Below are 22,502 nucleotides of genomic sequence, written 5' to 3'. Positions count from 1 at the left end.
ATGGAGACAAGGAGGCACTGGGTGGTTGGAGGCTGGAGAGTAAGCATCAGTAGAAGAGAGGTGGTGCAGAAATAGAGGTTGGAGGGTGAACATCAAGAGAAGGAGGAGGTGTTGAAGAAGTATTGGAGGTTTGAGGGCGAAAAGGAGGTTCCCTGACACTCAGTAGAAGAGGACGTGGTTGAGAGACAGAGAGACTGTTTGTCAGCCATGGAAGGTTCTGGAAGACCAGGTTGGTCCTAGACAGGACATAGAAGTGAGAGGAGCTATGAATAAGTGTTCTCTCACTGAGGGTGAGGGAGCTTATTCTGGGTTCTAAAAGGTTGTGAGTGACACAGGAATCAGGACGCTAGAAAGAGAGCGTCAGGTCCAGAACCTCAGAAAAGCCCAAAGTCTTGTTAAAAATGTGGACGCTGAGCAAAAAGCTGAAACACTGCACCCTGCAATGAAAAGCCCAGTGTCATGTGGAAGTGAGCTTCTTGGGCTAGAAGGCCTGGCATGGATTATTATGCTGTTAGATCATTGTAGGGTACATGAACCTGGAAAGTCTCAGGTAGTTTACAACATGGAGAGAAGAAAGGCCTGAGACTTTCTGTTGGTAGATCTTACTCTCCCCCTTTTGGAGAACTGTATATTCGATTTGGTGAAAATAAAGTACAAGAGAACTGAAATTCCACTGTCCGCCTCTGTGTCTCACTCAGATTTGGGACAACCCCAATTCCCTTATTTGACACCATTAAGAGTGTCTGGGAACATCATTACGTGTTATAGAAAAGTAGTCACATTATCAATGCAGTAGTGTAGCAATGTGAGGGCCCCTAAACCGGCTGCTTCTTTTTCTATTCATTGAGAGGAATATATATTTGTTGCAGGGTAGTGCCTCATGCACACACATTTCAAGAGGTGATGAATGTCAGAGTTACTATGCTGATGGGCAGAGCACAAGGATTCCTCAATTCTATTCCATTGTCAGAGCTCACCTGGGAAGAGCTACGTTTTGGACTGCCGCTTCTGCTCCGTAACAACTTTCTCAGCTTCTCACATTCCCTTTTGTAGTGGTCTTTCTCCTCCTCGAGCGATTTAACAAAACAATCCAGCTTTGAAGGACTCATTGCTCGTGGTTTTTCGGCTAATATGATGTTTTTATCTGGAGATTAATATATGAAGAGAAAAAAACAGATGTGTAAATATATTATAAATACAGACAATAGCATATAGTGAAATATTTAAGATCAGTTGATATTTTATAGGTCCCTGTGGTTTACGATTCTAGAAATCTACATAGTGAAAAATGTTGCAGGATATGCATTGTTTCACCATACCAGAGTACACTAGAATGGACATTATTTATTATTTTTGGTAAAAGGTCAAGTATTGTTTACATATGGCAAAAAGAAGAATGTTTTTTTCTTAAATTTATAATTTTATTTTGATTTGCACAACACCAAAAGAGAAAGAACAAACAAGACCACACCAATACAATGAATTAAAGCAAAATTCCAACTCCCATCTTTTTCCACAACCCAGCCCATACTGCTCCCCTATGCCATCACTACTTCAAGGCTTGCAAGATAGGGCAACTTCCTATACTGGGGGTACCGATAGGGTAGAACTGGTTTCGCACAAAATAATTCTGTGACACTGCTTCGATTTATACATACAGTGCCCAGTATAGGAAGTTGCCCTATCTTGCAAGCTTTGAAGTAGTGACGGACTACTTTAAAAGAAATTGAGGCCGCTCCATGGCTTGAAACATAATAAGAAAAACAGCCCTATGCTCAAGTGGAACACAGATTAAGGTTAGTCAGCTATATTATTTGGCTAACTCCCCTGCCAAAAGACTACTAAAAAGACCCCTTTGCAGGCTTTAGTTCTCATATAAATCTATGTTTTTTACAGATATTCCTTTGGATCCAAAGTCTCATTTACAAATTGTGCTTGAATTTGTTTCAATATTGAAAGTTTGTTTATGTCCTGAGAAGGCATTTTGAATAATCAGAGGAAACATTATGGATTGACGTCATTTATGTGACGCCTTTGCCTTTCTGTCACCCTAAAGGGAACTTCAGTTCCCAGTGGTTTCTGTAAACTCCAACATCTGTAAAGTAAATATGTTGTAGAAGAGGGTGATCATTTCGTAAACATGTTTTGATTGCTGTTGTGTTGGATACCTGCATACAAACCCTGTACACAGTTTTATTTAGTATGGCTGTATTCGAGTTAGCAATTTTTTGCATGATACACTTTATTGTGGTTTAAAACAAAAAAAAGGTATACAGTCTTTATAACGAAAAATGGATAACGAATGAATATATAACGAAAATTATATCATGAAAAAAATAACAAAAATGTATGTGGGTGGGGTAAAGGGTTAAATCTTGTGGGGAAACGTTTGAGGTGGGTTTTTACCTGGGGGAAATGGGGGTTTAGGGACCCCACAAAAGTACTAAAAAATAAAATGGATTATGTTCTGTCATTATATTTTTTCGTTATATATGCTTTTGTTATTCAATAATTCATTTTAAAGACATGTAACCCAAAACAAATATTTGCACTATTTTGTAACTTTTGCACAGAGACAATTTGTCCAGACATTGTTTGTACGTGTATTGTTAAAGATTTTTATGTATATTAACAATAATAATCAAATTTGGAATAATTTTGTAACATTTGGATGTTTGGTGAGAGATTTGTTAGTACTATACATTCTTGTTGTTCATCAATTGCAGAATAAACTACGGGATTTATTATCCAGCATGAAGTAATCAATATTGATTTAGGTGGCCATCTGAGCATTATGAGGGTAGGGCAGCCTTACTCAGTGTTTTTTGGTATTTCATTAAGACGGCCCAAGTCTATCCCATTTCACCATGTCATTATATAGCCTCTGCAGCAGAGGAGAATAGTTTACCTCATACAACCCATGCAAGTCCCTTGTAATAAGGACCCCAAGATAGCGCAATTGATCCTTCCTCACTTCTATTCCCAAACGGCCTAAACCCTGTGCATCCTGATCCCCCTCCTGGTCAAAGGGAAATAAAATAGATGTTCCTCTGTTAATTTTAAACCCTGAGAACGTCCCATATTGTTCAATCAAGTCCACTGCCGCCAAGGCCGGTCCTAATGGGTTCCGAAGATGCAACAGGATGTCATCCGCATATAACCCAAATTTATTTTCCAAGCTCCCCACCTGTATACCTTCCACTTACGGATCCTCCCTTAACCTTTGGGCCAGTGTTTCCATAGAAAGCTCAAAAAGAAGCAGCGAAAGGGGACATCCTTGTCTTGTATCCCTAGCTAAAAACAAACCACCAGGACAATCTCCCATTCACTGCAACGCATGCTGTGGGACTCGAATACAAGGCCATAATTCCATTCAACACCTTATGCCTATATTCAAACTTGAGCAAAACCACCTCAAGAAATGCCCAGTCAACCCTGTCGAAAGTCTTCTCCGCATCTATAGACAGCAACGCAAGATTCAGCCCCTTCCCCTAAGCACATTCAATTAGGTGCAAAGTCTTTAACATCATGTCCGCCCAGTGACACCCTCTTATAAATCTCACCAGGTCCGAGTGGACGAGTCTAGGCATATATGCATACAACCTAGAGGCAAGGACTCGCGTAAATATGTTTGCATCTACGTTAAGAAGGGAGATGGGCCTATACGAACTGCAAAAAATTGGATCTTTACCTTAGGTATCACTGAGATGAGAGCCCTCATAAAAGATCCCGAGGCGTGCCCCAACGATAACATATGATTATATCATTTCACCAAATAAGGGACAAGTAAAGCAGAGAACTATTTAACAAACCCTGACGAGTAACCATCTAATCGGGAATATCACACAAACAAATATGCTGCCCCATAATTCTCTTGACATGCAAACATAACCGATGCAAGTACGCGTCCCATGTGGCAGAGAGTAAAAAGTGAAACCTCTATCCTGAGGATGAAATAGTCGCCACACGTCACACATATCGCGAGAGTCAAAGCAGGCCTGTAATCCTCTAAAACCAACCAGGGAAGCCCTGCCACCACCCTCACCCTGGACCCGTCTATCAAGGGTTGGGTCAGCCCACATATTCAGATTTCTCCCCACTATCGGATGCCCCTTACAATCTCTCACAACTTTTGCTATTGCTGCCATCAAGAATCTCAATTGTCCCTGACTAGGGGATTATATCATCGCAAACGTAAGCCATATCCCCAGAGTTCTGAGACCATAAGCCCTCTACCATCTTCGCTGTTCCATGTCATCAACTTTTCCATACTTAGTCTCTTGTGGAAAAGGATCCCCACCCCATCCTTCTTGTAATTGTCTGATGCCCAGTATACCTGTCCAATAAGTCCACATGGGACACTCTGTTCCTTCCCCTTTAAAAACCTTGCCTCCTGCAAAAAGAGGAAATCCATCCCCACCCTTTCAAATTCTCTAGCCACCAATGACTGTTTGGGCAGTGAGTTTAATCCCTTCACATTCAATATACAATCCGGCAGGCGGCCCGCCCGCCCCCTCATTCACATCCTGCATCGCCATAGTACCAAAGAGTCATGTCCGCAAAACACTGCATCTTCAACAAAATCAACTATACAGGTCCCAAAAGCCTCATGAAACAAGTCCCCTGCACCAGTTCCCAACATCCCCCTTGCCTCCTAAAGCCCCCATAATCCAACCTACCCCCACCCCCGCTCCCCTGTGGCATTCAGTCTTTACCAGTTAACATCACTGGTCTAGGACTGAACTCGCAAAATGTCCCACTCCTGTAAGAGCCTCCCCCCCACAACCAAATAATCAACAACACTCTACATGAATCCTCCACCCCCACTGTCTGGGTCCAGCACAAATATCATTTGTTTTCCCGACTCTCGGCATCCAATGATATGATATGGCATTTATAACGCGCCTGTACACAAGTGTTTCAAGGCGTGACGTGGCAAGGGGGGACAGAGGGAAGACAGAGACAGTGATCCTACTAGGCCAGGTGACATTGAGATTGCGCAAGTGCAGGGGACGGGGAAAGGTGAAAAGTGCAGTACATAGGATAAGAGTATATGGGACAGAGGGAAGACAGAGACAGTGATCCTACTAGGCCAGGTGACATTGAGATTGCACAAGTGCAGGGGACGGGGAAAGGTGAAAAGTGCAGTACATAGGATAAGAGTAAAATAAATAAAGACAATAAATAAAAGTACAGCCAGCTGGTGGCTAGTGCAAGGGTAAGTGCAGACATCAGGTGTCAAGTGCTCGTAGAGGCTGTAGGGATACAGAAACAGTCCCCGGGTGCAAGGGTTGCCAGGGGGGCAGTGCAGGTGTGAAACTGGTGGGGGCGGGCGGACCTGGGACCGAGATCAGAGGGTAGCCAGGTAACCAGTGCAGTTTCAGATTCAGCCAGGAGATCAGCAGGGGAGAGGGGGAGAGAAAGCAGAAGCAAAGAGGAAGGTCTTGAGGTGCTTCCGGAACCGGAGATGGTTCTCCTCATGTTTCATAGAGGCTGTTCCAGAGGGAGGCCCCAGCAGAAGAAAGAGATCTACCACCAACTCGCTGCTTGGAGAAGCAACTAACCCTGAGGCAGTTGGAGGCGGATGAGCGAAGAGCTCGAGAAGGAAGATATTTAGGAAGAGAGAGTTAAAGGTATTGAGGTCCCATGCCCCAGAAGGCCTTGTGGACAATGCAGAGGGTTTTGAACTTAATCATTGCTGCCACTGGGAGCCAGTGCAGAGATTTCAGTCCTGGAGAGATATGATCCCTGGGCTTGAAGCCAAGGACAAGTCTTGCAGTCCTGTTTTGGATGAGTTGCAGAGGGCGGAGGTTAGAGGCAGGCAGATTAAGAAAGAGGCTGTTGCGGTAATCCAGCCTGGAGAGAACTAGAGCTCTGCAGACAGCGAGCTTCTGGGGGAAGGAGAGGAAAGGAACAATACCTCTGAGGTGGTGCAGCTGGTAGTGTGACTTCTTAGAGACGTTAGAGATTTGAGGAGAGAAGCAAAGTGTGGAGCCGAAGATGACCCTGAGGTTTTTGGCCTCACAGGTGGGAGCAGGTAGAGGACCAAGAGCGGCCGGCTAGAGAGTGACAGGAAAGGAGGAGAATCTCAGTTTTACTGGCATTAAGGCAGAGATAATTGGTGGCACACCACTCCTGGATGGCGGACAGACAGTCAGAGATGAGAGAAAGACAAGAGGTGGCTGAAGGGAGCCTGAAAATGAGCTGAGCGTCATCAGCATAGCACTGAAAGTTGGGGCAGAGAGCGGCAATGCAGTGGGCGAGAAGTGCCAAGTATTGGTTGAACAGCCAGGGAGAGAGGTTAGACCCCTGGGGAACAATGTCTCCTGCTCCCCTCCTCGACCAACAGATGAAATTCCCAGACTCATACCCCGCTAAGCATCCTACTACCCAGCCCCAAGGTGCCACCCTTTACCCGCATGGGTACTGCATCAATCCACAGTGGCATAAGAAAACAAACAAACTGTGGAATTAGGTGTAGTCAAAGCGAGTTCTGAATTGGATAACGTTGGTGTGTGTTTAGCTGTTTGAACTTCCTTGATCCAGGAACTCTGCATCTTCTACTCCCTTTTACCCTTTGAAAGCCATCACTGACGGCTCCCTCTTCATGCGGAGCTTGGTAATTGGTAGGTCCCTCGAGTACACTTTTGAACCTCTGGGTGTCATCTTCAGTTATCAGCTTATAATTGTGGCCCTCACGCTCATATGAAATAGTGAAGGGGAAACCCAACCAATATCGGACTCCCTTCTCATTGAGCCATTGAGTGAGGCGGCACACATTTGTCTTCTTGCCAGCATAAAGGCTGAGTGGTGCTGAAAAACAGATATATTTGCAGAGCCGAGAGACACCGGGCCTTCTTTCCTGACCTTGCAAAGTATTGTAATCCTCTCCTCATAATAGTGGAAGTGTGCCAGCACAGACCTCAGGGCCCCGGCACCCACCTCCAGCATGGTGAGCCCTGTCTATTGTGGAATTGGTGGTCATGTTACTACAAAACAGGAGCTTGACCACCTTGTGAATGGACCTCTTAATGTCCCTTTCCGTTTCCCCCCTCCTTCTCAGGGAAGCCGAAAAACCAAAGGTTATTTCTCCTCTCACGATTTTCAAAGTCACCCAGCATTTCAGCCTCCATTCTTTCAAGTTCGGACAGCCGCATTTCAATTTGTAGCTCCACCTTGTCAAGAGAGGATAGATTAATTTCAAGATTCAACAGTCTGCCGTTGATTTTATCAACCCGTTTGTCCAGCGTGTCCAGCCTGACACTGATGGCAGCGCAGATGGCCCGGATTTCCTCCAGCAGGGCTGCTATATCCTTCTTTGTTGAAATCGCATTGGTTGACGCCTCAACCATGATTGGGTGGCCTAGCTCTTGCTCTTCTCTGGGTTGGTTGGGGCTAGCAAAGGAAATCCTCTGAGGTGAAGCCTTCCAGTCCATCAAGATGGAATAAAATTAAGGCAGGAGCTGTGATAAATTTAGGGCTGGTCAGATCCTCGTGATGAGGTTGGATATGGGCAGGGGGACCGGCAGGCAGCAGACGAGTCTGAGGGTAATTTGGGGTGGGAGCCTCGCAATATGTTATGGAGCCTCTAGAGTGGAAGCAGCAGTCCTGGCTCCCCCAGAACTGGACTAGAAGTAGCATCTGACATTGTTTAAATGTATGTTTTCCCTCAGGGGTTTCCACGAGTCTCTGTCTGAACTACCACATGTTGTATTTTTCCACCCTTGTCACGTATCCCATAGTTGTATTGGCAGGCCTTACTTCTCTGAGCTATTCGAAAAGGGTTGTCTACTGGTCTGTGTCTGCTTCCTGGGAGCTCTGTGACTGGGGGCCTTCCGCCTGGATATTGGAGTCCTCACCTTGGCCCCCACAAGAGACAACTGGGTGGCACAAGTCTTCACCCCTGCTGCCTCTGATATGGGATCCACTTCTGGGGGTCATTCGTCCCTGTCGCAGAGCAGTGGAGGGGAGCCGCACTCTAGCTTGCCCATTATCCTAGGGTAGTTAATGTACTGAGATTGCCATGTCTTTCTACAGAATTCGTGTGCATTGAAGCCTCTCCCACCAGTTCAGGAAGTGCAGCGCTGGGTCTACCGGTAAGCCATCCCAGGAAGTATGGAAATCACTTTTTTGTCCATGCCGGGCCCACGGGCAGTTGACTTTCCACCCAGTCCTCGCACAAGGTGTGGGGGTGATCACCCCTGGAATCGAGATCGCCAATCATAATGTTTCAGAGGGTCTTTCGAGCCTCTCCTCGCATTGGGCCTGTACGCCCACTCAAATTTCCAGTCGATACACTGGACGGCTGTTGGCCCCACGGGGGTATCCGTTGAGGATCTGCCACCTGCCTTCTATTCTCCCTTTCAACCAGCTCTTCTTTGTGGCCGGCCGCATAGCCTCCGGGTATAGTTATCTATGCCCTGATTCTCGCGGCAGGGCCTTCCAGCTTTTCTTTTCCCCATCAGGAACTTGGAGGGAGATAACAGAGGCAGGGGGTTCAGAACCCCTTCAAACTTTCACTGCACGTTCTCCCTGTCTGAACTGAAGCGGACTGTGGATAAAGTCAAGGCACAACTCTCATGGTTTTAGGGGGGGGGGGCTCAGCTCCCTAGATACTCCTGGTAGATGAGGAGCGCATTGATTATGCTGCCAGCATTCACACACCCCCTGGTGGCCACCTCACAAAGTATTTTAACATCTCCAGAACAATCAATTTAAGCCACTATCTTACAAACCAAATGATGAAGAATAATGGCGAGGGCTGTCCTTGAATGATATGATATATTTTATTTATGTCACGATCATACACAAGTGTTTCTGAGCGCGATGTCAAGATGTTATGTTTGAGGTCAGTGGTGCAATGCACAGTTGAGTTAGGATTATTAGCTAACCTTACCAACATTTCAGGGAAGTAGGAACGTTTTTATATTCAAGTAAGTGATCTTAGTGGGGAACCATAATGTTGCCAATTTGGTGTTATGACAGAATTCGTATTTTGGAAATTCTGGGACCACTTTCTAGGACCTCTCAACCTTTGCTTTTTACCCTCTTTCTTTGGATCACTAACTTATTTTCAGTCACCAGAGCGGACTACCCTTAACGTCCCCCTGCCATTGCAACAAGTTTTAGGTACATGGTATTGCCCAGTCCCGGGGTGCCTGAGGCAACCCATTTTTCCCTAATGTGGTTATATCACCCTACATTGGTTTTAGGGATTCGGTTGGTGGCAACTATACTTTAGTTGTGGCTTCACCAGTGGTGCTAGCTATTTTACAGATTTGATAGCCCAATATACCTTTTCAGTAGCCATTGGGGCACCAATGTGTTTTGTAAATCCTTCTCTAAGCTGACTTTGTTCTGTGGTAATGATAAGATGTATTTATTTATATAGGGCCTTAATCCAAAGAGCACATATTTGCATACATTATCACCCAACTGAAATTGGTACTCATTTATTGACCTCCGAAGGATGAAAGGCTGAGTTGGCCTTGCCGGGATTCGAACCTGTGACCTGCAGATCACACTAAGATCACAACAGGGAGCGCTCAACCCGCTGAGCTATCTTACTGGCACCGTGAGATAGGCTCAAAATGGCTGTTCTGACCATGTTGGACCTTTGTGAGACCACATGGCAGATGGAACCTTGGATATAAATAGTTTAGACCTGTGTAGGTCCCTAGGCTCTAGGGTGAGTGCCAGTTCTACCAACTAACCAGTATTCGTGGTCTGAGGGGACTAGGGTGGGGAGAAGGGTTCAGGGGGAGTTGGGTGGGGCTGGCTTCGAGAACCCGTTTGTTCTGTGTACCTCCTGTTTCGTCTTTTTATTGATGATGTCTGATCTGATGTTATGCAAAATGTCAATAAAATTGGTTTATTAAAAAAAACAGTATTGGTGATCATCTGACCCTTTGCCCCCGGCCGATGCTAGTGATTGGTGGCCAGGCTTTTGCCCAGCAGCTATTGGAGTGGCAGTTAAGGCTCTACCTGGTCCCTGACTTTCTCACTTGCTTCTCGTCTCTGAAACTGCTGATCTCCTGAAAGGGTTTTCCTGCGATTCCCACTGTTGTTCCCATTTTTAACCCGCAACTGCCCATAATTACTGGGTGTAGTGGTTTGGGCATATCCTCATCAGGGTTACCTGCAAATGGAGGTCCCGTTTGGGCCTCCTGAATTCTCCTGCTGCCTCCTCGCGTGTGCTGGTAAAGAATTCTGTGCTGTAACTATTTCTCGGCTTGTTTACTGATGCTTTCTGCTTTTTACCACCAGGATCTCCCCCACTTGGTGCTTTAAGCTGGTGAAGCCTGGAAAGGTGTTGGTACACCAACGCCCTGTCTCATCTGCTCCAGGGGATGTCCTGGGTCATCCTCAGCTATTACCCCCTGCTTGGATAATTTTCTCTTGGTCTGACACTCTTTCATGTCCACTGACCCGCCAGGATCCATCTCCATGGGTTCCCTCATCTACCCACAGTTTTTCTTAATGCATTCTTGACTCCTTACGTGAAGGTTGTTGTTGTGGGAAGGCCTTTTGTTCTTCTTTTCCATCATGGGGGTCTTCGCCGGCTCAGGGTTCAAGTCTCTGTGCGCTAGATCCTGTAAACCACACTGAGGAAAGAAGCCTGTACTTACACGGTTGTTTCACAATGCTGGAGCCGCTTTCACTGAAACTGCCACTGTGAGTACTTACTTCTGGGTCTGGGTCCTGTGGTGAATGATTACCGAGATACTCACCTTCAGGGTTCTCTCTGGTCTGGGGTTCAGATTCTTTGGAGGCAAGTCTTAACCACACTGCCCATTGACTGACATTGGAGCTACTCCTGCTCTGCTGCAACTTCTCTGGGACTTCTGGTTCTTCAACCAGTCTTTTTTATCACTTTATTTGGGTCTGTTCTGGTCCTCCCCACCATTGAAACACTTGTGTATAGGCGCGTTACAGTTACAAATACCATATCATATCATTGTTTTCTGCATAATACACACCTGTGAAGTAAAATAGACTTACCTTCTTTTTCACTATACAAGTGGATGGAGCATTGACTTTGTCCTACGACTTATATGGCACTTTCTACCTAATCTGCAACACCCTAACATGCCTTTCTGGGTACTTACCTGCCCCTGGACAGTTTTCCTGAGCCCACAAGGGGTTCATTGAGTTCTAGGCAACGAATTTGAGTAATTACCATTGATTTTACATGCATTTTTAAAGTGAGTGTTTTGAGGAACCCCCACCACTCCCACCATCTTTTCTGCTCTGTGTTTCATCATGAAGAATGCAGCGTTGCAGCATCACTGAAACTGAACGCCTGGTGTCACGTCAAAACCTGGTTAGTTTCTGTCTGTTAGTGGCGGTGGAGGTGGGATTTTCAATGCAGACTGTGCAAGAAGAGTTTGGGGCTTGAGAGAGACAGCAAGGTAGGTCTATGGGCAAAATGACCAGGGATTTTAGCCCCTGGCGCGACAAACTCCCGACAAACACTTTTATTGCCCTGCCTATGACAGCCCTTCCCATGATGGGTAGAATTCCCAGCAGGCCACTGAGCACAGCACCTGAGCATGAGAGAGTGAGCTTTGAGGCATCTCTTAGCCTGCGAAGCAGCATGCTAAGCAAGGCAAAATGGGTGACTGCTACCCTAAATTTCAAGTAGCCATTTATCTGAACCAAAGGCTCTTGCCTCCCATAACCCTTAGCTGTTGAATATGGCAATTGAATGGAGTTTACAAACTGTCCAGCCCTCCCCGCTCATCTACCAACATCATCTGCCAACTCACAGATGCTTGTTTGTCTGCACATGGGGCGATACAATGTATCAATGAGAAAGAAAGAATGCAGGGGTAATGTGAGCTAGTGAAATAGGACCTGTTTGCAAGAAGCCAGTGGTGGGAATGCAGGGTTGCAAGTTGTTTTGCCTTGACTACATGTTATTCCGTGTGCCTGTGTTCTGCATGTAAAATATTGCAGAGCCCTCAACTGTAAACAGTTGTCGTAGGGGTTCATAGACTATTTATAATACCCATCCCCACCCTTGCACTGCACACCATAGAATACAGCTGAGTCCCACGAAAAGTTTGCTCCAGTTATCACATAGTAACCGACATAGCAGTCATCTCTGCACCTGAACACAAAGCTCTGCATGATTTGTATGTAGGTTTGTCTTCACTTTGCCATTCATTCACTTAGCCACATCTGTTTCTCCATTCCTTTTACTTCTCCTGTCTTTCACTTCCCCTAGCATTCACTTCGTCATTACAGGGGAGAGCCTCTGTACACTCATTTCTTACCCAATATCCTACCCCCCTGCAACCCTTTGAACCTCCAGCCCCAATCATTAGCCCACCTTAACCACATGCATTCCCTCTGAAGGTGCAGACGAAGTAAAGGCATGGAGAAGTAAATGCAAGACGAAGTAAATGTCTGGTGAAGTGAAGGTAGATTCAAAAGTGCTGGGGACCTTTTCTAGGTGAAGTAAAGGGCAGATACCCATTTTTATATTTTAAATGAGTCACCTCTGTTAGTAAGTGCATTCGTATTACTATTTGCATCAGGGTGGTGAATTTTCTAAAGATGGACTAATTGTGCGTTTCAGTCAGCCTGCTACGGCTACCTGAGAGATAAGCCATGTCAAGATGTCCACATTTACCTACATTTAAGAGAGGTTTGGCGTCCATTTAGTGCCAGGTGTGTTAACCCCTCATTATGTTTAGTTGTGGATCCCTCAGAAGGTTGTACAAAAAATGTCTCAACAGTGGCTGGGTCTGAATTTCAGTGTTATTGGTGGGTAGGAAGTCTACCAAAGAGCCCTTTTCTGTATGTCCTCTACTAACTAACTGGGCAGCAATATGAGTGGTGAGGTTGTCTCTTTTGGTCAAATGTAAAGAGAAGTTTTGGGTGTGCAAGTGCTTGAAAACAAGAGTACTGGTTTAGCTTAACTTGTTTTTCTAGATCGCGCTGGAGTAGCACTACCCGTGCTAATTGGTGGCACGGAAGTGTGTTTGAGAAATTGCCATTTGGGTATCCCTTTGCCACGCGCCACTAGCTCGTTCTGCCTTGCAACTTCTTATTCACCAGAGACATTATCCCTGTGTTCAACTGTGGCAGCCTCCTTCCCAGCTGAGCTTTGCTCAGTGCTTCTGATCTGCACGCCGCAAGCAAACAAGACTTTAGTTTGCTGCATCGCCACAGAGTTGGAGAGAGCCACTGCTTGCCAAGACATTAGTTCCCCATACCGCTGCAGAGTTCGGCTCAGGAGTGCCACTAATCCTGCGGCCAGTGCCTCTGAAGCAGCAGAGATGCTGATCTTCGCGACAGAAAGGATTTGAGAGAAGGGTTTCTTGGGAGCTGAAAGTGTGCGATAGAGATCAAGGTCCTAGGCTACTCTCACTTCTTAACCAGCCATAAGTGAAAAATAGACTCAAACAACAATGGGTCACAATTTAGAACCATTTCATGTAAGTGTTTCCTGATTCAGCATCGTGTGAGTGCAGAGCAGGGACTGAGGAGGTTCCAGTTTTAGAAAGGGAGTTAGGATGTTACTTTGGTAGCTCAGTCAACGTAGTCATATGGGCAAGCAACTTAAAATCATTTTATAGTTACATATATTCTAAGAAGAAATTCAAATAAGAAAGATACGCAGAGAGGGGTGCAAAAGTCCTTAATGAAATGGAGCTACTCAGCTAAAATGTGGGAAAAGCAAGTACATAATATCCCAAAGGAGTGTCCAGTCAAAAGGGAGATTATCAACCATTCCAATCTCGCATCTGTTGACTGGGGACTACCATACATGGGAAGGGGTTAGAACGTCCCACATTCCGTCAAGGAATTAATTTACCTTTTCCCAGTTGTCTCTTTTACCCCTGAAAATGTATCCAAAAGAGGCTGAGTTTTATGTTGCCCCAATCCCCCTCTCCTACCACGCCTGTGGGCACAAAGCAGGTCAAATCCGAAGTGCTGGAGCACTGTCAGACCTTGTGAACATCCTTTTCGGACATCACATACTTTCACAATGTTTTCATAGCCATGCCATGTGCACACTTCACATAGACTAAAGTGATGACTGTAGGTACTGTGCATAGATGTCTGTGTGGACCCCCAGACCAGAGTACCCACAAGGCCATGATTTTGGGGTTCTGCATATAGTTCATGATCAGCGCTCTTTGTTCAGTACCCTTCCCCAAGTACCTGCAGTCATGACATGGAGCCAAGTGCTCTTGATACTGTGCTGACCATGCCCACTGCAGAGTAACCTTGCACATTGTAACTAAAGAAGACAGCAAGTGGCCATGTGGTGTGTATGCTATGGCCATGGCCACGGTTGAGGCGTTATTTTGTACTGCCTGCTGCTGAGAGCTCTACAGCCACTAAAATTCACTGGACCCAAACTGGATGCAGGCGATGTGTTTTAGGGCAGGTATGTACCCAGAAAGTCACTTTAGAAGAGCTTGATGTGAGTATTATGTTCCCCAAATAAGCCAATAGGACAAAGATAATAGACAAATCTGGATGTTTGAAGAAAAGGAGATAAGTCAAAGTTCTACATCACAGGTGGGAATGAGGCAGCAAAATACACCAGGGTGGACCAGAGGAGGCCCAGAATAAGAGTCCCAGAGGCAGGCTCGAGCACAAGCAGCCCCAAGAGGAGAAGAAGCAGTACATCATGACAAACCCCAGTGGAAGTCAAAGGTGAAATGTGGTTGAGACCCGCCTGCGAGAAGTCTTGACCATGGACCACTACCCCAGGGCCCAAAGGAAAGCACTCACAGTGTTGGGTGCTGAAAAGATAGTTCCAGGAAGGTTTACTGGATACAAACAGCCCGGGATTTCAACCCTAGACCAAAGACAACCCAGATGACGGAAAAGAAGAACAATCGCCCTTCTGAGAAGTGGGACCATCAAGTCAGACCAAAAGTGCAGAAAGGATGACTCTAAAAAGTTGGGGTAACCCATAAAAGCAGGTTTCAGGCAGCTTGATGAACCACCAGCCACAGAAAACTGTTCCAAGTCAACGACTACAATGGGGGTGAGCTATGACCGTTCTGAAGAGCAGATGAGGTGCGCTGTCAGGGTCTCACCACCCTTCCAGTTGAGGACAGTGAGCAACATCACGGCGGGATGAAAATGGTGGTAGAAAGGGGTGCTTGCAGTAAAATGGCCTATCGATGTTCCCAGCACGGTAGGACAGACCCAGCCAATTAGGGGAGCAAACAGGAGAACAGTGGAGGCCCTAGAAGGTGCTCAAGAAGCCTACAAGTGTAGACTAATATGCCTTACAATGCAGCAACAGTCCAAAAACAGCAGGACATCTCCACCAGGAAAGCAACTACCTGTCATCAGCGAAAATCAGACAACAACTGATGGTAGAAATAGATTATCTCCTAATTATACCCACTTGCACACAGGGGCTGGCCTAAGCCAGCCCCCATTCAGAGCAGGGTCTAAGAAGAAAGGGTTAGGCAGCCAGCCAATCTGGCTGGGCCCTAAATCTGCCAATCACTCTTGATCACCCCCACAGGATGTGATATAGCTGGCCAACAGCATGGAACTGGTATACCTCATGGTTTCTGTGAAAAAAGGAACCCCTAAAGCAAAATGGCCAAGAGCAGGACTTAAATAGTAAATTGTTACCACACTAGCTACTAAAAGGTTACATTGGTCTACCAATGTGGTACATCGGCTAACACTCATGCGGAAGCCAAAACTAAATAACAGTCGCCACCAGCCCACTCCCTATCACCAATGTAGGGTGATATAATCACTTAGGGCCAAAATTGGTAGTAAACTGATTTGTTTTCCTGACATTTTCTCTGCATTGAGCTATGCCAGCCGTAAAGTTAGAAGTGCGGCAGTATTCGTGAGCCTGATCTTATCGGTCATTCATCATTGCAGTTCAGAAGCAGTTTTCAGAGAAGTTCAACGTCGGGTGCATCATCGGTGAGTGGAAGTTGGTCATTGGAGCAGATCCCACAGTGGAGGTGAGGGGCGTGATGCACTCAGTGTTCCAGGCGAGGCGACAGTTGTGTATTGGATAGTTCCAGCCTTTGAGGTGAGAGGTGTGGCGCGCTCTACGCTCCAGGCACGTCGACAGTAGTGTATTGAATTTCTTTGTTTTGACTAGGCTAATGCACAAGGCATATTTAGCACCATTTTCTGGAGAAGGTGCTAGCTTGGATAAACAAGGGGTCATCTTCATTGACTTCCGTAAAAAGAATATGATATGCACTGTATCGATAAATAGGCATTTCAATGAAAGCTTGAACTAGAAACTACTCTGAAATCCGAGATTCATTAGTACACGACTCTTTAGCTTTTCACGTTTGAAAGAACGTCTTTGAAATCTGTGTGAGTACAACAAGCCTCTAAACTTAAGGTGAAGGTTAGAGACTGAGACTAGAAATACAATTTTCTTAGCTGCAACTGCCACGTAGTCAGATGGACATTTGTCAAGAAACAATGTTTTGAAGAAGTCTCAACAGTCAAGTACAGAAAGAAGCAATTCTGTTATGAAGTTGTTTTAATTAACTGAATTACTTAAGATACATATTTCCTCTGGGCTTCCCAAAGAGGAACCTCAGGTACTGTTTCACAGCTAAGGGATTTGGGAGGAAAAGACCAAGGTTACGGTTTTGACCAGTACATTTACCTTTGTTTGTTTCTTTCCTTTCATGCAGATTTCCTTTCGAAAGAAGGATCCAGTGTCTGAGGTTTTTTTATCCACTTCCCCTTCCCCCCAGGGTTGTTTTGAACTCAGCTGAAAAGTTTAGAGCGCAACATCTGTGTGGATCTGTGGGGTTCAGCAGCTCCTGGGGACCTTGAAGACAGCACCTGACACTCTTATCATCTACAAGTGTATTAATGATCTGGATCTGTTTTATCGATCAACCTTTATTATTCTGTACATTCTCCAAATCGATTGCTCTTCTTCCCAAATTCTTCTTTCTGTTGCCTGTCCCCTTTATTCTTACTTCTGCCCCCTAAATTCTGGAACAGTCTTGACTCCGCTTCAGGCTCTGCCCCTCACTCACATCTCATACTCATCTATGATTAAGTCCCCTACCTTGCTTTGAGGGTTAGTGGTGGAGGGACCATGGGGGATGGGCACCCCAACCCACTAAGTGATGCAGGCTACGGGATAAGCATGGGGAGTAACCCCTGATCCAACCCATCAACTGCAAATTCAAGACCACCAATTCAATGAGTTACACTATTCTGAAACAAGGGATGTGCAAGGCCCTTATACGAGAGGCCAGGTTTTACAGACTTGTGTTGGTGTCTGGAGAAAGTATAGGTGCAGAGAAGGAGAGTGGTGAAAGAGAGAGGAGCAAAGGAGGAGAAGCTGGTTTGGAAGAGGCAAGATGGGAGGAGAGAAATAAGGAGGAGGAGGTAACTTGGAGAAGTGAGAAGGGGTCTTGCAGAGCGGGCTCACCTCCCCAGCCTCAAAGGGGGTGGCTCCCACTTGGGAAGAAGGTGCAAATACTCTTGATTCATCTGAGTGGGCACTTTTCTTGAATACTTCACAGGAATTGTCCACATTCCCAAGTAAGATGGAGGGAGGATTCCAAGTTTCAGGCAGCTCAGATGTTCATCAGGGGGAATCCAGAGAGCAGGTCCTTTATTGAAGGGCTTCCTTTGAGAAGTGCCAAAACCTGGAAGGAGTAGGGACTCTGAACTTGACTAGAGCTATTGAATTCACCCTGGGACATTTTCACTTCTCAAGCAGGGGGGGAGTGTAGCGTTTAGAAACTTTGAGTTAAATCTTTGAAGCAAAGACAGCAACAAGCCTACAGACTTTTCCTGAAAGTGAGTGCCATAGGTTTCACCCCGTAGCAGAGCTCCTGCTTTCCGCAAGATGGCGGGGTGTTTTGTGCTTTCTTGGAATGTATGCAAGAGGAGACTTAGATAATTGAATTGTGATCTGTGCGCTCGTATTATACAGATGCTTCTCCCTTAAAGAATCAGTGTCTCCACTTGGTGTTCGCCCGTTTGCACGATTGGTTTGAAATAATAATACTGGGTGAGGGGTTAGCATCTCATAGCGACGCACAACAGCTGCTCACCCCAGAATTACCAAAAGCCATCATATTCGGTGTATGCTCCGCGTCTCAACTACTGCTTGCGTAGGTTGCTACAGAGTGCACTCTGGGAGCAGGGCCACAGTGCTTCCAGCATTCTGAGGGAATCATTCAACCAATTAAAAACAATAACTGAACAGAGGCATGTTTTCATTAGGTAATTGGTCCTGGGAAGTAGCCCTTCCCTCACGCTACTCCCACCACAGAGGAGCAGAGCTAATACATCCTAAAAGAATAATCCCACAAAGGGATTTCACTCGTAGGTCGGCTTCATTTTATTCTGACATCCTGTTGTTCTCCTCTGTTTCTTAGAAATGTGCAGCCCCTTGGTGAAATTGCTATGAAAATTAAATAAATAAATGGGACCTCAGCCCAAAGTCCCCAAGGGCAAAGGCCTGCTCCATGTCTTGTTTGTACTGCATAGGGCATAATACTAAGAAGATATTAACTTAAATTAACAATTACAACTTTACTAAACATGAAAGAGGGTTTGCAACTGTTACAGTTACATCCATTTGACATTCATTATCATATTCACACTTTCTATGGGCTTCTCTGGAAAAATCTAAAAGTCAAGTATAACTGAAAAAAGCTGGAAACAATTGTTATAACGTACAAAGGTTATTTACGGTTTTAAAAAGCTAATTATGCTTGTGAAAAAATCTGCTTGTGTCAAAATATATCCTTTTGGAACGAAAGTTCCTATTAATTAGATTTTTGTGGTCAATATTTCGACAAACATCAGTATTCTTTATACATCTGTTTTAATACAGCTCTATAAGTGTCAAGCGTAGCCTGCATTCTTTCGAATACATTCGATAACGTAAACGAAGGAGCATATCAGTGATAGTTGTTGATCAATTACTAAACCACTGAAATATATTATGAAATATTACATGGATAAGGGCTCCCAAAACATTTATCAATACATATAAAACAATCAGCTTATTGACATGAATGATATGAAGGGTGTAAATAACAAAATGTAAGTGAAGAGCATTTATGTTTCTTTAAAGAATTAATATATGGTCCTGCAATTGAGTGGAGACTTAGAAAAGGGAATTGATATTCTGATCTGTTTTTGGATGTTAATATGTCTTTCAATACACTGTACAGACAACAGTCATGTTTCAAGTCCCTACCATACGGGCATCACACCAGCTAACCATGTAAAGCAGCAACATTATTCGTTTAACTTAACTCCAATAAAGGTAACTCTCTGTATTTGTATTGTCTCTAGACATCAATGTTACGTGCCTCTCTCCCTTTTTCCTTGTCACCTTCCTTTTAAAGGTTTTGCTTAAAAAGCTCTCTCATGACACTTGATTAATAGGTGCTTTAAAAATGCAGTAATGGCGCCAAAGAAGGCGTGGTGTGGTCTCAAGCTGAAGGGATGTGACGTAGCAGTTCTGGCTAGATGTCCCCTTTGGAGTGGAACAACACCTGATTTGCCTATGGTCTCCTTCAGTAATGGCAAGGCAAGCTGAAAAGCAATAGTCTGGAGAGTTGCCCAGAGCAATACCAGCGGATATGATTAATTCCAAACCTTCCAGCCATCATATATGACCATCAGCTTTTCTTTTCTCATGTTTGATGACATGAGCAATGCCACCAATTAACCAGTGTGTGATGGGGTGTATAGCAATAACGAAATGGAGATTTGCGTATATTTTACGTTAGCACCCTGCAAGGGGGAGCTGGCCAATCATGATGCTTGGAACGTGGGCTGTATTGTATGGTACAAGCCCCCTGTGAACTGTGAACCAGGACGTGGCGTCATGTAGCGCAGAAAGGGCACGTTTTTTGTTATAATACACACCATTAGCACCAGCATCAACTACACAGTGCTACTGGTGATATTACCCTTGCTGGCGGGCCGACCTTGTTGAGCAGCACCGCCGCCCAAGATTAGGCCCGAGCGAAGTGAAGCTCAGGCTTTTAACTTTTAAATGGGTCTCCTGGTTTTTTCGACTGCAACTGTGCTAGCGACTTTCATTCTGTGTGCCTGCTACCTACAAAAGTCCACAACTGATTTAAAATACTGCACCTGTACCTGTTTTTTCAAGCTTTTCAACCTTCTTGCTGAGCCGGTTCTTCTCCTCCTGGAGCTGGTCTAATAAGATGCTCAGGGCTTTGTTTTCTTCGTTTTTTTCTTCTATTTCTGTTTCAGATTTTTCCAGGTGTTGTCTAATTGTTTCAGCATCCTATGTAATAAAAACAAAAACAAAAATCCATTCTTTGGTCTAATGCAGTAAAAGGATGCAGACAGGAGTGTGTGTGTGCTTCTGTGTATCATTCCTGGAAAAGGGCCTATTGTGCAGAATTCTCAGGTTTGGCCTTAATATATGCAGCCCAGTTAAACATAATTATTCTATATGCACGCAAGTACTTGCAACTGAAGAAAAATGCATTATCAAATTACTTGACTTTTTCTGGTCGGGGAAACCTGTGGGGTAGGAAAATGTGTCATTACTTGTCTTTATCAGTCATCTCCAAGTTCAAATGGCAAGCTGAGGTTAAGGCTTTGTTTGCAAGGGGAAACTGATTCTATGTCAAGACCTGAGGCGAGCATTATGCTTCAACTTCTTTTACTTAACTCTTAAGCAGTTTCAACTTAACAGAAAAATAAACAACTTTTTTTCTTTTTCTTTTGTTTTTTCTTCTGAAAACTACATTTCCCAAACTTTAATCTCTTTCTTGTAGTCCTTCACACTTCCTGCCCCTGTAGCCCTCTAGCTACTTCCTGTCCATAACACCTCCTCTTTTTTTGCTTGCTGCTCTTCAGCAAGATGAGTATTGTCTTTACTGTAGAGCGTCTGTGGAAGTATGTGTTTTGAATATATTTATTATTTTAAAAAGTTACAAAAATACAAATTGCACGATAAAGAGGATATTTAACATAAACAAGTGGTTCATTGGTTGCAATATACAAAGAAAACATATCTACTATTCTGAATTGAGGAAGAGAGAAGAGACAATGAAGATGTTAAGCAGCCAAGGAGTTGAACTATTTTAGTAAGAGACATACTGGAGTCAGGTTTGGTGCTACGTTTCAGTATTGCTGAGAAAATTGATATTTGCCACGTGCTTTAATAAAGGGTTTGCAGGAGCAATTCACAAGAAAAACATTTCTGCAAAGGTCCCCCGTCTACTAGAGACATGTCAGGTAATTGGGGAAATAGGGTTGTGGAAACGAGAGAGAGAGAGAGAGAGAGAGAGCGAGAGAGAGAGAGAGAGAGAGAGAGAGAGAGAGAGAGAGAGAGAGAGAGAGAATATATTCCACCGTCTGCACTAATATACATATATAAATAAAGAACAGGTAGATAAAGAAATTAATCAAAATCTTTATTTTCCCCCTTTCCTTGTGTTGTTGTTTGTGAACTCGAGAATGTCTGAGTTTATTATTTTATCCAAATCCCCTTTCCTCCCAGGGGAATTTAGAGTGATAAAGGTGTATTTCCTTCCGTAGCACATGAGACGCTCACAGGGGTCTGTGAGGCCGGCGTCAGTTCCTGTGGCACACTTGAGACTGTATCCTGACACTGACACAGTTGTAAGAGACCAATCCAACAGAGTGAATCCTTTTTAAATTGTTTAAAAACCTATTTACGCTACCAGCATGTATCCCAGGTGCATCCTATATGTGAACTGAAGCCAAAGGCATACTAGGTGTTACATCCCAGAGACTTGCAAACAGAGTACAGACCCTGGGAGAGATTGATGTCACTATTAGATAAGGAACTTTAACACGTTTATCCCAACACTCATTTCTTAGATTGTTCTCATATAACATGATCATGTCATTTTACAAAAATACCTATTTTATTCAAAGGAGTTCACTCCAGACCCATCCTAACCATGTAAATAAAGGTCTACAAATGTACTTTTGTGTCAAGTGTTTATTGGATTGGTCACACTTGCGTTACTGGTTTATCAAAGACTCCAAACTATTTAGTTTCTATTCAATGTTCAAGCAGAAAGTCAGATTGGAGCTGAATGATCAGAAGCTCTATTCTTCTTTTTAGTCAAATATATATAGTTACTACACAAGAGGCTTCATCTAGGCCCCAGGCAAATAAGCTCCTTTTTTCCAATTGTACTGGCTCATTTCCTGTTGTGAAAAATGTATGCATGGCTCGGTAGCAAGAGGGTGAGCCATTTTTAAAAATATTTCTCAAGTGGTCTAAGATTTTGATTTCTGGCAGTGGTCTTTTAGGAGGGATTGGACATACAGAGGCACTGTATGATGCAATGCAGGGGCACCCCATGAACCTGAACATGGCAAGTAGGGGGGCTTAGAACCATATGTGTCTCAATGCACAAGCTGGTTGGTACACTCATTACAGGTGTATTTGGTGTAACACCACATCTGCCCGATTCACTGTACTGAATCTTTGCCTTGCTGTGTCTAGCCAGTTGATAAATGATGCCGATTTTATT

General features: G+C 44.5%; 1 protein-coding gene across 7 annotated transcripts in view; it reads right to left on the bottom strand.

Annotated features, from left to right (window-relative positions):
* The window catches only part of TSGA10 (testis specific 10), a 539,078-nt gene that overhangs the window by 297,548 nt on the left and 219,028 nt on the right, over positions 1-22,502 (bottom strand). For all 7 annotated transcript variants that reach the window (XM_069636638.1, XM_069636640.1, XM_069636642.1 and 4 more), the window contains exons 4-5: positions 20,116-20,266; positions 978-1,144 (exon numbers count right to left, since the gene is read on the bottom strand). In XM_069636638.1, coding sequence (XP_069492739.1) covers positions 978-1,144; positions 20,116-20,266 — 318 coding nt within the window. The remainder of the gene's footprint in view (positions 1-977; positions 1,145-20,115; positions 20,267-22,502) is intronic.

This window comes from Ambystoma mexicanum, chromosome 7p (assembly GCF_040938575.1).
Source record: "Ambystoma mexicanum isolate Mex_15411 chromosome 7p, UKY_AmexF1_1, whole genome shotgun sequence".
In the NCBI taxonomy this organism is placed as follows: domain Eukaryota; kingdom Metazoa; phylum Chordata; class Amphibia; order Caudata; family Ambystomatidae; genus Ambystoma; species Ambystoma mexicanum.
This window is presented reverse-complemented; position numbering and strand designations above follow the sequence as displayed.